The 13,178-nt window shown below is 49.9% G+C and overlaps 1 protein-coding gene across 1 annotated transcript in view; it reads right to left on the bottom strand.

Annotated features, from left to right (window-relative positions):
- Nucleotides 1–625: 625 nt before the first annotated feature.
- Nucleotides 626–13,178, bottom strand: part of LOC106842212 (2'-5'-oligoadenylate synthase 3-like) — a 52,810-nt gene continuing 40,257 nt past the window's right edge. The window contains exons 20-27 of the mRNA XM_070516808.1: nucleotides 12,547–12,782; nucleotides 11,888–12,029; nucleotides 7,846–8,019; nucleotides 6,803–7,085; nucleotides 5,468–5,655; nucleotides 4,096–4,334; nucleotides 2,615–2,768; nucleotides 626–1,470 (exon numbers count right to left, since the gene is read on the bottom strand). Coding sequence (XP_070372909.1) covers nucleotides 1,372–1,470; nucleotides 2,615–2,768; nucleotides 4,096–4,334; nucleotides 5,468–5,655; nucleotides 6,803–7,085; nucleotides 7,846–8,019; nucleotides 11,888–12,029; nucleotides 12,547–12,782 — 1,515 coding nt within the window. The 3' untranslated portion in view covers nucleotides 626–1,371. The remainder of the gene's footprint in view (nucleotides 1,471–2,614; nucleotides 2,769–4,095; nucleotides 4,335–5,467; nucleotides 5,656–6,802; nucleotides 7,086–7,845; nucleotides 8,020–11,887; nucleotides 12,030–12,546; nucleotides 12,783–13,178) is intronic.

The raw sequence follows: 13,178 nt of genomic DNA, 5'->3' as shown, positions 1-13,178 counted from the left end.
AGGGCAAGGTCCCACCAAGACTGCCCCCACTTCAGATGCCGGTCACAGGGGAGTCCCCAGACGACCCGTACTTCTAACTTGGCTATGGATTCAAGTTCAACAATTCACTAGAATGACTCTTAGAACCCAGGAAACTGCTATGCTTACAATCACCATTTTATTACAAAAGATACAGATAAACAGCCAGAGGAGGAGATACATAGGGGGCAAGGTCTGAAAGGGTCCTGAGCCCAGGAGCTTCTATCCCCACAGAGTCAGGATGTGCCATCTTTGTGGTACATCAGCACACTTGCCAACTAGGAAGCTCCCAAGCCTTGTTGTCCCGAGTTTTTATTGGGGTTTCATTACGAAGGCACGACTGATGAAATCATGGGCCATGCACTTGAACTCAGTCTCCAGCCTCCCTCTCCTCTTGGGAGGTTGGGGAGTGGGGCCGAAAGTACCAACCGTGTAAGCACATGCTTGGCATTTCTGGCATGGCCAACCCCTCCCCTGAAACTATCTCAGGGCCCACACCTCACTAGGTAAACTCAGGGATGGTTGGAAGGGGCTCAGTATGAATACAAAGGACACTCCTATCAGGAAATCCCAAGAGTTTTTGAAGCTATGTGCCAAGAACTGGGGACAAAGAACAGATATATTCTTTATTTTATGACAGTTGGTTTATATGGCAGTAATAAAATGTTAAGTGGGTATCTGAAGTTAAAATGCATAGACCTTCAAGCATCTTTGAAGCTAAAGCCAGAGGAGAAGGCCGTTAGATTTGTCAAGAAGATACTCATGGATGGGGGAAAAAGGTGGGCTCAGAAGGAAAAGACAACAGGCTAATATATATATATGGCAACAGTGAAAATCCCAAGCGTTTAGAGAGTTTGCAGGTCTATGCAGAGGCTGGCTCACTCCTGGCGTAGGAGACCTTCGACCGGGCAGGGGCAGACAGGATTCTGTGTACGGAGGAAAAGAGACAGGAGGTGGGCGAGGTGGAGGAGTATGAGAGTAAGACTGTAGAACTATGAGAGCCAAGGGGCAGGCAGAGGGCTTCACTTTGGGAATGCAGAGAGATTCCGCTTCTAAGACTTGAAGGAAAAAGAAGGAGCTAATTGGAATAATCCAGAATGGTGGACAGAAATATGGTGCACAGAAAGCTGGATGAAAGCAACTCTTTTTAATTAAGGTAAGTCACTCACGGAATGAGAGCTCAGCAAGGCGAGACTTTACAAAAAGAACTTGGCGGTCTTGATTTCAAGAGGGGTTGAAGAAACAAGGGAGGGAGCCGTGGGGACCGTCAATGGAAGAATGGATCTGGTTAGTCTTTTATATAGTGAACGGATTCTTTAAAAGCAGTTGCCAGATGACCTCTAGAAGCTTCTTCTAGCATTGGTATGCCAGGATTCTATGACTTCGGAGTGAGAACATCTCATTGACAATAGGATGCACCCCCGCTCCACAACTTCCTGGCGTCTGCACTGTCTAGAAAGAAAGAAATATATGTGCGAGAATACATATCCCAAGCAGTTATAACCGTTGGTTAAAAGAGTCAGAAAAAAAAGGAAGAACTGTATCTGAGAGGGTCACTATTACCAGGGGGACAATTTTTGGGTGCTTGCTGACAGTGTAGATCCTGGTAACTAAAGCTGACCCCAGAGTGGGGGTGGGGGTGTTCTTCTAAAGCAGTTCTCATTTGGGGGCAATTTTGCTCCCCATAGGACATGAGGCGGTCTTGAGGCAGTTTTAATTGTCACAACTGGGGGGGGGCATCTAGTGAGTAGAGACTTGAGATGCTGCTCAACAGCGCCCCACAACAAAGGATTATCTGGCCCCAAATGTCAATAGTTGCTGAGGCTGAGAACTCTGCTTTGAAAGAGCCTCGAGAAAGAACCTGGCGGAGAACAAGCAGACCTGGGGGCAGGTCTCTTGGTGGGAGGTGCAGCCGTGCACAGGTGTGGCAGGCACTCGGTTGGCTCACCAACCCTCATCCATAGTTGTCTTCACCCCCCTTTTTGGAGCCACTTTTATGTTGCGGGTAGCCATGTGAGTGTTCTGGGCAATGAAATGTAAGAGAATTTGCTGGATGAGGCTTCTCATAGGTGCCTCCCTCCTCCCTGTTCTTCTTGCCTGGACCCCGAACCCCACCTGGAGCGGCAGTAGCCACTTTCAGTGCCATAAGGACTAAAATCAATACCTAAAGAGGGCGTAGCCAGAAAGAGCTGGGGATGAGTGTGTCCCCAAGGGACACTTTGTAGTGTCTAGACCTGCTGTTTTGATTGTCATACTGGGTGAGGGGTGCTGCTGGCATCTAGTGGGGATGCTAGATGCCAGGGAGGCTGCCCAGGACAGCCCCCATTACAAAGAAGTGTCTGGCCCCAAATGCCAATAGTGCAGTGGCGGATGGAGAAAGCTCGATGGAGCTGTTGGGCGAGTCCTGGTTTGCCTGCCTTAGGATTTCTCGTAATGGGCAGAAAAAACCAATTGTGTAAGTGTACGCTCCTGAGTCGGGTTTTCTGTTATTTGTGGCTGAATGAATTCCAAGTGGAAACTACAGCAGGAGAAGCTCTTTGGTTTAAGTCTGTCGCAGGGTACACTCCAGATGACATTTCTTTTAGATTATTCTTACGGGCACTTCCCACTTTTGTACGGGGTGTGCACTGCCGTCTTGGAAGCAGAGGGAGGACATCCATTCCGTAGCTTCTTTTGCTAGAAGATGCCAACACCAACGGTCGCCTCCGCCCACATCACCAGTGGGTTCGGCTGGGTCCAAGATCACGGGCCTATGCAAGGGATTAGGAAGCATTAGAGGGTGCTTTTCAGAACAGTGGCCTCAGAATTGGGGGTCCTTTCTACTCTCAGCAATAAAACAACGTGCCCTCATATCTTAGATGTCAGCAATTCAAATGTACGATTGCAGGTCTAAGTAATTTCCTAGAATTAAATCACATTTGTCAAAAGAGTTTTGAAAGGGGCCAGCTGGGTGGCATAGTGGTTGAGTTTCACGCACTCTATTTGGGCAGCTGGGGTTCACGGATTCGGATCCCGGGTGTGGACCTACACTACTCATCAAGCCATGCTGTGGTGGCAACCCACATATAGAGTGGAGGAAAGATTGGCACAGATGTTAGCTCATGGCCAATCTCTCTCAGCAGAAAAAAAAAAAGCTTTGAAAACTGTTAATGATTATACACATGGCATAATATAAAGATCTCCATGCTTTGTCAACTGAAGCATGATGTATAATTTAATCAACTGTAATGTCAAGTAGGGCACACCCCTGGTGGGTAACCCACCAGATCTCGTCCTCTCTTTCCTCTTCTCTGTTCTTTCTCAACGCTCCTGTCTTTTCCATACTTCCATTGTTTTCGTCCCTTGCTGGTGGCATGGAGCAGATACCCTAAGATTCCTTTCTATTCTTTTTTTTTTTTTTTAAGATTGGCTCTTGAGCTAACATCTGTTGCCATATTTTTCTTTCTTTTCTTCTTTTCCCCAAAGCCCCCCAGTACCTAGTTGCATATTCTAGTTGTAGGTCCCTCTGGTTGTGGTATGTGGGATGCTGCCTCAGCATGGCCTGAGGTGCGGTGCCACGTCTGTGCTCAGGATCCGAACCAGCGAAACTCTGGGCCACTGAGGCGAGCCCGCGAACTTAACCACTCAGCCACGGGCTGGCCCCTTCTTTCTATTCTTGAAGGATAAAGGTTTTGTGAGATGTGGATCTGAAAGGGCAGATGAAACCTGGTCTAACAGAAACCCTGCAGACTAAATCGATGGGGAACGATAGCGTCATTTCTCAGGGACACCTCCCAACTTCCACACCACTTAGACCTGCTAATGAGTCCACGCTTTTCCTTCCGACCTAGAAAGACAAAAGCAACTCAGGGACCCAGCACCTTGGTTCTCCCCTCTCTATTCCTCCCAGAGCATGTTTTCTCCTGCTTCCCTAGGACTCCACCCCTGGAGACTGGGTGGTTCTGTGGTTAGCGCAGTCCTCCCGCGGGGTCACATGAGGAATGATGAATCCTGACCCCGTGGGTGGAGAATCCAGGTCGCTGACACGGTGCTGCAGGAAATCAGGTTATGAGGAGGAGGGGGTAGGGTCTGGGGCACCTGGTTCTCTGCATCTGGGTCAGGAGGAAGTTCCTTATGGTCTCATCCTCGAAGCTGTAATTGACGGTCCAGAAGACGCAGAGCTGCTGATATTTTGTGACCAAATCCAGCACCGTCAGGAAACCTTCTGCCGTGTCAAACTGCGTCGCCCCGCTCCCACGCTCCCAGGCATAGATGGTGAGGAGCTCCAAGGCGTACTTGGGGGGCAGGGACCCCTTTTTCTTGAGTTTCCTTTCACACTGAGGGAAGAGTGGGAAAGTCAGATGAAGCTGGGTAAGGCAGGGAGGTGCGATGGGCTCAGCCAGAACCACAGAGACTGCATGTTAAGGACCGCTGAGGCCATGGCTGGGCAACTGAGTCACAAGATGCGGTGCTGGGGGACTGGTCTGTGGGGGTCTGAGCGGGGCGGGTTTGCAGGGGCTCACTCAGCAGCTTGTGGCCAGCACACGCAGGTTTTTTAGTGTGCTTTGGCCATATATGACTTCCCAGAGTGATGACCTAGGTACCATTTTCTAAAACTCCCGTGAGTCCTAATTATGGGGCCAGTTTCCCTATGTCCTTACTAATCCTCCAACACTGCTGGCTACCAAATGGCAGAGATTGCCACTTTAGATGAAGGCCTGAGGCTTGGGGAGGTGAAGTGACTTGCTCAAGGTCACACCGTAGCCCTGAACACTCTGAGTGCCCTGGGGCGGGCTGTAGAGCCATTTCTCAGATTTTCTGGGATGGAAGCCACAGAGCTCAGTCTCCATCTCAGGCTTCAGGGAGCTGGACACAGAAAGGACACATTGCAAGGAAGAGCTGATGGTGAGCTGGATGTTTGCTGCCATGAAGATCCTTAGACCACCCTGTGCACCAGACAGTTGATGGAAGCGAAGGGAGGCTAAGCAGCACAGAAAATGCAGCCTCCGGGCACGCCTGGCGCTCCGACTTGCCTTCCAAGAGAGTGTCTAATCTGTGTCTAATGGTGACGGGCACCGAGCGGCGGATAAGCCATGCTGGCGACTTGTAGGCATATGCAGATCCCAACTTCACCTGGCCTGCGTAGGTGGGATAACTTGGATTCCTGCGGAATTCTTTGGTCAGAGCAAAGGCAAAATAAGCCACGTGTAGCAGCTCTGATGGTGGGAGGTGCTCTACGTTTGACCCATCTTAGTGGGGTTCGGGATGGGAATTCCGCACAGATACCCAGGATTAAGGCAGGCAGAGTCCCTACTTGGGGGGCAGGGACCCCTTTTTCTTGAGTTTCCTTTCACACTGCCCCCAGCGCAGGAGGCTGTGGGCGCATGGAGCGCTCGAGAGGCACTGGTTTCATGGCCACAGAGTCCTGATGAAAACCATAACCAGAGGGCTGGAACGAGAGCTGGCATACCTGTTTGTACCAGTGCTTCACCAGGCGGATTAAACTCTTCACTTTCGTGGGCCGGGAGTCAACGAAATTGCGCTGCAGCTCTGTGAAACAGGTGGAGAACTCTCCCCCGAGGGCGTCCGAGGATTTATACAGCTGGATGAGCTCAGCGTAGACCCTGGGGCTGGGTGCAGAGCCGGAATTCAGTTGACCTGGCATGGGGGAGATAGTTACATTATGCCTTAATATGTACAGAAAGTAATAGGTTTCAAAACATTCTTGACAAATAGAATTTAATTCTGGGAAATTTCTTTCAACTCTATTAGTATATTTGAGTTCCTGATGTCTAAGATATTGGGAGCATCTCCAGAGTAATGAGATATTTAAACAGTTCTATGATCTACAGGAGTACAGGTGGTACCATAAAAGTATTATCCAATATGGTAGCCACCAGCCAGTGTGGCTATTTGCATTCAAACTAATTAAAGGAAAATAAAAAAGTTTAGTTCCTCATTAGCACTAGCCACATTTCAAGTTTTCAGTGGATGTAGAACACAGATTATGGGAAATTTCCACTATCACAGAAAGGCCCTTTGGACAATGCTGATCTGGAGTTTGCAAACTATGGCCCCCAGGCTAAATCTGGCCCGCTGCTTGTTTTTGTAAATAAAGTTTTATTGGCACACAACCACGCCCATTTGTAAAGGTGATATTGATGGCTGCGTTCATCTACAATGGCAGAGTTGAGTAATTGTGACAGGGACCTAATTGCCCTCCAAGCTGAAAATATTTGCTATCTTGCCTTTTACAAAAAAAGTTAGCCAGCCCCCAATCGATACTGTTATTTCCTCTCTGAGAGACACTAAGAACCATTCAGAGGGAAGGTGCCGTAGCTTCTTGATTCGGATTTGGGAAATGCCTGAAATTGCTGTGGTTTCTTTTAATACACCATTACGTGTTTGCCACCCGTGAATTGAATTTCTAAAGGAGATTTTTGCCTAAGATTGGAGGCGAACACCCAGATTTCCTGTTTTTGCCTCAGAATTCCTCCCCCAGGCTGTTGTTTACTTTCTTCCACTAATACTTGAGGAAATTTATCTAGAAATGTGCACAGAACTCCTGGATACTCCATTCTTTGATAGATACTGTGGATGATATCATGGGAGTAGAAGATGTGGATCTTGGCCATCCTTGGGATTCTTAAATGAGAATGAAAGTGTATACAGGTGTAAGGTATGAATGCCACCTGCTGGGGGCACTGGCCCCATGACTGAGTCCCATTGCTTTCCCTCCATCCTCTTCTGCCATCCCTCCAGAATCCGCGTTCCTCCGCCAGCGGCTGAGGTCTGGGGATCTTACCTAACGCATTAAAGGCAGGCAGCACATCAAAGTCAATACTTTCGTTGAGCACTCTGGATTTCAGAGAGAAGCTCAGCACCCTGGGAGCCTTCCACTCTGAAATCTCAAACTTCACTTCAAACTCCTTCTCCCGCTGACAGGCTTCCAGCTGTTTACGGATTTCCTTGATGATTCTCCATCTTTCCGTTTTCTGGGAGGTGTAGTTGTTAAGCGAGCTAAGGAAGACGATGATGTCGGCATCAGAGCCGCTCTTCAGAGCTGTGCCTTTGGCGGTCGACCCTCCCTAGTAGAGAAAGGCAAGTTGAGATATGGCATTTTCTAGACTGTGAGCCGCTCAGCCCTGTGGGCTGGTACCAGTTGGGCTAATTCATGATGTTGCCCAGGGTAGGTTCCAAGTTAGGGTCCAGTTAGGGCTGGGTCCAGAGCAGAGTGTTTCATTCTTCAACAGATGGAGGGAAGCGTGTCAGCCCATGGCCTTCGAGCCATGGACAAGAATGGTCCAATCTGCTGAATCTCTAGCTAGGTTGTTGGCGTGAATCAGGCTCTAGTCATGGAAAGAGGAAAGAGGTCACTTTTTGGATCAGTTCACACTGAGCTCAAAATCTGCAGTGGTTTGAATGGTGGTCCCCCCAAAAGTTATGTCGATTGGAAGTGTGAGAATGTGACATTATTTGGAAAGAGGGTCTCTGTAGGTGTAATTAAGTTAGGGATCTGTGGGCCCTCCAATCACAGGCGTCCTTAGAAGAGAAGAGAAAGAGAGAAGATAACAGAGAAGGTGATGTGGAGACGGAGGCAGAGGCTGGAGTAGCTACAGGCCAAGGACACCAAGGATGGCCAGCAGCCCTGGGAAGCTATCACAAGAGTCAGAAGTGTGTGGTCAGTGACACGAGCCATGCATTATCACCCACCACTGAACATCAGTCTCTAGCTGCCCATCTCCCCTCATCCTTTTGCCCTCCAGCTTCTGATAGATGCGTATTGTAGAGGGACAATCCCGCTTAGTTCCCGCCCAGCATTCCCTTAAGAGAAGCGCCTCTACTCACCTTGACAACCTTCTGAACTTTTGTAGGTGAATGTTGAAAGCATTTTTCTTTAAGGAATATACAGATGATGTTGACAGCTTTCTTGACTTGATCTAGGAAAACTTTGTTGGGCTGGAGAAAGTCCATGATGAACGTATCTAGAAGATGGCCTGGGGTCACGTAGAGTGGCGCTGGCTGGGGAAGATGGAAGAGCCTCACTGTGAGTGGCCCCTGTCCATTCTGGGCCCTCTGCCCGCCTCTCCCTCCCGCGCTCCAACCCTCATGCTGGTACCCCTGTCATCTTCGGTTCTTGCACTGACTTATCCCGAGAACAGACCTGAGAGTGTAGGGTGACACCCACGGCCCGCCAGAAACAAAGCCTCTGCTAGTTGCCCCTTCTGACATCCTGGGAGAGACCTAGATTTTTCTCCCCACGGGTTTGTAATACTCCTGGCTCCAAACTGCTCTCTGATTTCCACTTCTGGTTTTGGCATTGTCTACTAACGGCCAGCACCTTTTACTCATCTGTTCCTTCCTTATTTTCCCGTTTACTGTAGCATTGTAGATTTCTGAGGATCACATGAATCCCTTGTCCAGGTTCTATCAGCCTCCATTCAACACCATGGGCCCAGGTGGATTGGTTCCCAGGGCCGCCATAACAAATTACAACTGGGGGCTTCAAACAGCGGAAATTTGTCCTCTCACGATTCCGAAGACTAGAAGTCTGACATCCAGGTATCAGCAGGGCCGTGTTCTCTCTGAAAGCTCCAGGGGAGGGTCCTTCCTGCCTCTTCCAGCTTCTGGTGGCTCCAGCAAAGGAGCTGCAGCACCCCAACCGCTGCCTCTGTCATCACGTGGCCATCTGCTCTCGGTCTCACAGTGTCTCTCCTTGTAAGGACATGGGCCATTGGATTTGGGGCCCATGCTAAACCAGGATGACCTCATCTTAACTAATTACACCAGAAAGATCCTATTTCCAGAGAAGGTGACATTCTTGGAACCAAGTGGACATGAATTTTGGGGGACACTATTCAACCCACTCCCCAGGCCTACCCCGGGGGATGCTGTCCCCTCTAAGCGTCCAGCAGAGAGGCTGCGCTGGGTCCAGAGGGGCTGTGTGTTCAGCCTGAAGGGATGGTTCTCTGCTCTCTAATCAAAGGGGACCATGGAGGCGGGGACCTGTTCACTCTCGTGCACCTGTGGTCAATTCTGGAAAGAAACCCTATTCAGATTTCTTAGTGGGGTCTGATACCTGCAAAGAAGCGCAGCTGTCTCCTCTCCAGTAGAAAAGTTCAGATGGTGGGGTCGTCCCGTGCCCCCCGAGGTCGTGACACCCCGCTTGAGACTGTGTCTGCTCCCTGTGCTACCTGTTAATGGCCAGTCTCCCCTGCGGGTCTCAGGCTGCAAAGGCAGTCTGCTTCCTGCTTGTGGGGGGCAGAATAGCGGCCGCCCGCCCCAAATGGCCACGTCCGAACCCCCAGAACCTGTGAATCGGTTGCCTTATATGGAAAATGGGACTTTGCAGATGCGATTAAATTAAGGATCTTGAGATGAGGGGAGTATCCTGGATGATCCAGGTGGGCCCCATGTCATCAAAGACTCCTTAAAAGAGAGGCAGGATGTCAGCGTTCTAGAGAGAGAAGCAGAGGTCAGAAGGAGAGAAGATAATACCACTGGCTTTGAGGATGGAGGAAGGGGCCACGAGCCAAGGACTGCGGGCGGCCTCAAGAAGCTGGAGAAGACAGGAAGTGGATTCTCCCCTGGAGCCTTGTTTTATTAATTCGTGTTATTTTATGCTGTGAAGTCTCTAGCTTTTTTTTTTTTTTTTTTTTACAGCAGTAGGAGGAAACGAATATACTGCTCTGCCTTGATGCTGTCCTTTTGCTCATGAGCACAGACAAGATGGGTGGGCTCACCTGGGGCAGGGGAGGGATGGGCAGCTTGAAAGTTGAAGGTCGACCTTGGCTGCCCTCAGATGTTGTAAGTGGACCTTGCAGTTGCTGAGGACAGTGTCCCCTTGAAGGCAAATTCATTGGCAGTACTGCCCCCTCCGCTGGGAAGAATACTGTGGTATGTGTGAGCATGGGTGCACATGTGTGTGTTCATGTGTGTGTGCATGCCTGTGTGCACGCACCCTCCAGGGCCTGAACCTCCTTATGTAGTGGTTCCTGGGCCTGGACTGCCTCCAACAGCTGTAGTAAGAGGGATGGTCTCATAGGCCTGGAAATAGAGGTTGATGGGGTGGCAAGACAGAAGGACAAAAGCAGGTATCAAACGCCAATTAGGAGAGGCGTGAGAACTAAATGCAGTGTGTGCTTCTGGGTTGGAAAAAAGTGGTTATAAAGTACTTTCTCAGAATGATTGGCAAAATCTGAAAATGGATTATATTTGGACAATAATAGTATATTAATCTGAATCTCCGGAATTTGATCATTACACGTGGTTACCTAAGAGAATGTCCTTGTTCTCTGAGATGCCTATGAAAACACGTAAGGGTACAGAGGAGAGGTCTCTGGCAGCTGACTCTCAAATGGCTCGGTATGAACAACACTGACAGTGATGGTGATGGTAAGTGTGTACACACACACACACGGAGGCTGTATCATAGCGACCGTGGTAACGTGTTCAACATTCGGGGAGCCGGAGGAAGGGCGCACAGGAGCTCAATGAATCATTCTTGCAAACTTTTCTATACATTTGAAAGCTTTTCAGAATAAAATGTTAGGGGGCAATAGTTTTTTAAAAAAAGCTATCTTAGGAAGCCAGCAAAATTGGGGTCAGGGAGCCAACACCAGGAGGCCAGCGAGAGGAGGGGCGGGGGGCGGGGCACAGGATACCGGCTCAGAGCATCACATTCCTTCTGGATCCAACTAGGGCTTCTCTCCGTGCACAGGTTCCTTCACTTCCAGGGCCCCATGAATTGGGTAAGCTCATTGACGCCTACGTTTGCATCCCAGATTTTTGCTTAATTGGCCTGCAAATTTCTGTGCAAATAGAATCTTGAGCTCTGCCCCCCATAATCGGGATATAAATTAGTCCTGCGTCTGTGAAATGTGGAATTTGGTTGACCCATCTGGCCTCACATGATACATTGGTCCCCACACTTCCACTCGGAGACCCCCAGGAAAGCTGAAGGATTCAGCGGTCAGACCTGAGAATGTGCTGGCTGGACTGCCCTCCTCGGATGAGCCCTGAGGGCACAGCGGGTTCCGTGTTGACTTGGGGGATGGGGCAGGGAGGGCAGGTGCACCTGTTTGCCCCTTGAGCAGTTCCCCTGTTTCCAGCCCCACTTCTGCCCCTTGCCCTACGCCTGCCTGGACGGAGCTCAGAGCCTGTCCCGGCATCAGCAGGCAGGACTGCCACCCACTTCCCTGGGGCTCCGCTTCATGTCACCACCTTCTCATCGGCTTTCTGTCTTACAGAAATTAATTGAAATCTCTTGTCTTCAGATGTCCCCTTTTCTCTTGGTTCCATCTTGCATGCACTTCACTATCATTTTCATAGATGGGAGGCCCCAAATGGTGTGTTACGGATTGAATTGCGTCCCTTTAAAAACTATGTTGAAGTCTCCACCTCCAGGATCTGTGAATGTGACCTTATTTGGAAATAGGGTCTTTGCAAGATGTAATCAAGATGAGGTCATTAGGGTGGGCCCTAATCCAAGAGAAGGGGGTCCTTCTAAGAAGAAGAGAGAGACGGACAGGCACAGAGGAAAGCCCTTCTGAAGACACACAGGGGGAAGGCCCTGTGACGATGGAGGCAGAGGCTGGAGCGATGCTGCCACAAGCCAAGGATTGCTGGCAACTACGAGAAGCTGGAAAAGGCGTGGAAGGACCCCCTGCTAGAGCCTTCAAGGGGAGCGCATCCTGCTAACACCTTGATCTTGGCCTTCCAGCCCCCAGAACTGCGAGAGAACAAATTTCTGTTGCTTTAAGCCCCCGGCACATGGTACTTTGTCACAGCGGCCCTAGGAAACACACGGTGGGTTGGGTAGGACTGCAGTTGGTGTCCGGGGGGCCCTCCCTGCAGCAGGACGCAGGCTGTAACTGGAAAGCCCTCTCACCAGAACGTTCCAGGTTGGCCCACGCGACTCTCTCAGGCCAGGAGACGACAACCAGCTTTCAGCCGCTACTTTCAGCACTTGCCAGCACATCTTATCTCTGCTCACGTTATTGGTTGGGTCAGTTGGATCCAATATTACTGGCCTATGGATTTCATTAGATTAAAAATAAAAATCAGTTGGGCGGCTTGTGGAAGAAGAAATCCGTTTTGGGGAAAGAGGCCTAGACTGGACATCTGGTCACCTGGATTCTAACTCCTCTGGTTCCTCTCCATTGCTGGGGTGCTTTGTCTAAGATGCCTACCCCATCTGGTCCTGCTGGCTCTCTGCTTTACGGAGATGTTCCATTAACAACATAATAAAGTGGTCTCCCCTTCCTGCCAACCTTCTTCTCTCTTAGCCTCTCCCTTCCTTCTCCAGGGGGAGCACCTTCCTCGTGTTGGTTTTGGGGACAAAATGTGACAACAGTTTGGCATGTGAGTAGCATTGGTCAGGCTTCCCTCTTTCAGACAGGCCTCTCTTGGCCTCCTTCCCCACTGCTGCTGGCATACTGTGGGAGCATCCGTGGCAGGGGGGGATGGGGCGGGGTCCTCATTCTAAGCGGGTCCAGCCCGGCATGCAGACGAAGAGGTAAAGGGAGGGGGCCGTGGGAGGGTTTGTACCTGGACGATCGGAGCTGGCTCAGCAGCATGTTCCGGACAGTGTCATCCTCAAAGTTGTAGTTGACCGTCCAATAGATGCACAGCTTCTCCTGCTGCCTGATCAGCTCCAGAACAGTCCTGATGCCTTGAGCTGTATCGAAGTCTTCTTCTCCGCACCCCTGTTCCCAGGCGTAGACGGTAAGCAGCTCCAAAGCATACAGGGGAAGCAGGGACGGTTCCCCCTCCTTTTTCACATACTGTGGGAGAAGAAAAGGGCCGTGGCTAATTTGGGGACCCCGTTCCTCCCACGCCAGGGGTCTGAAATCGGGAAACCAGAATCTATAAAACGTTGCTGGCCTCCACCAGCGACTAAAATGACACCACGCCTAAAATTCGATGGACTGACGATATCAAGTGTTGACAAGGATGGGGAGCACCTGGAACGGCCTTGCATCACTAATGGGAGTGTAATTGGGTACAGACATTTGGGAACACTGTTTGGCAGTATTTACTCAAGTTAAAAAAATATACATATTCATTATGTACACACATATACATACATATGTATGCCATGTGTCTATGGATACAGGTATACCTACAAATTCGTATACCTTATAACCCTGCAATTCCCCTCCTGCATATTTACCCATGAG

The sequence above is a fragment of the Equus asinus genome, chromosome 8 (assembly GCF_041296235.1).
Source record: "Equus asinus isolate D_3611 breed Donkey chromosome 8, EquAss-T2T_v2, whole genome shotgun sequence".
Classification (NCBI taxonomy): domain Eukaryota; kingdom Metazoa; phylum Chordata; class Mammalia; order Perissodactyla; family Equidae; genus Equus; species Equus asinus.
The sequence above is the reverse complement of the archived record's forward strand: the minus strand, read 5'-3'. Positions and strand labels throughout refer to the sequence as shown.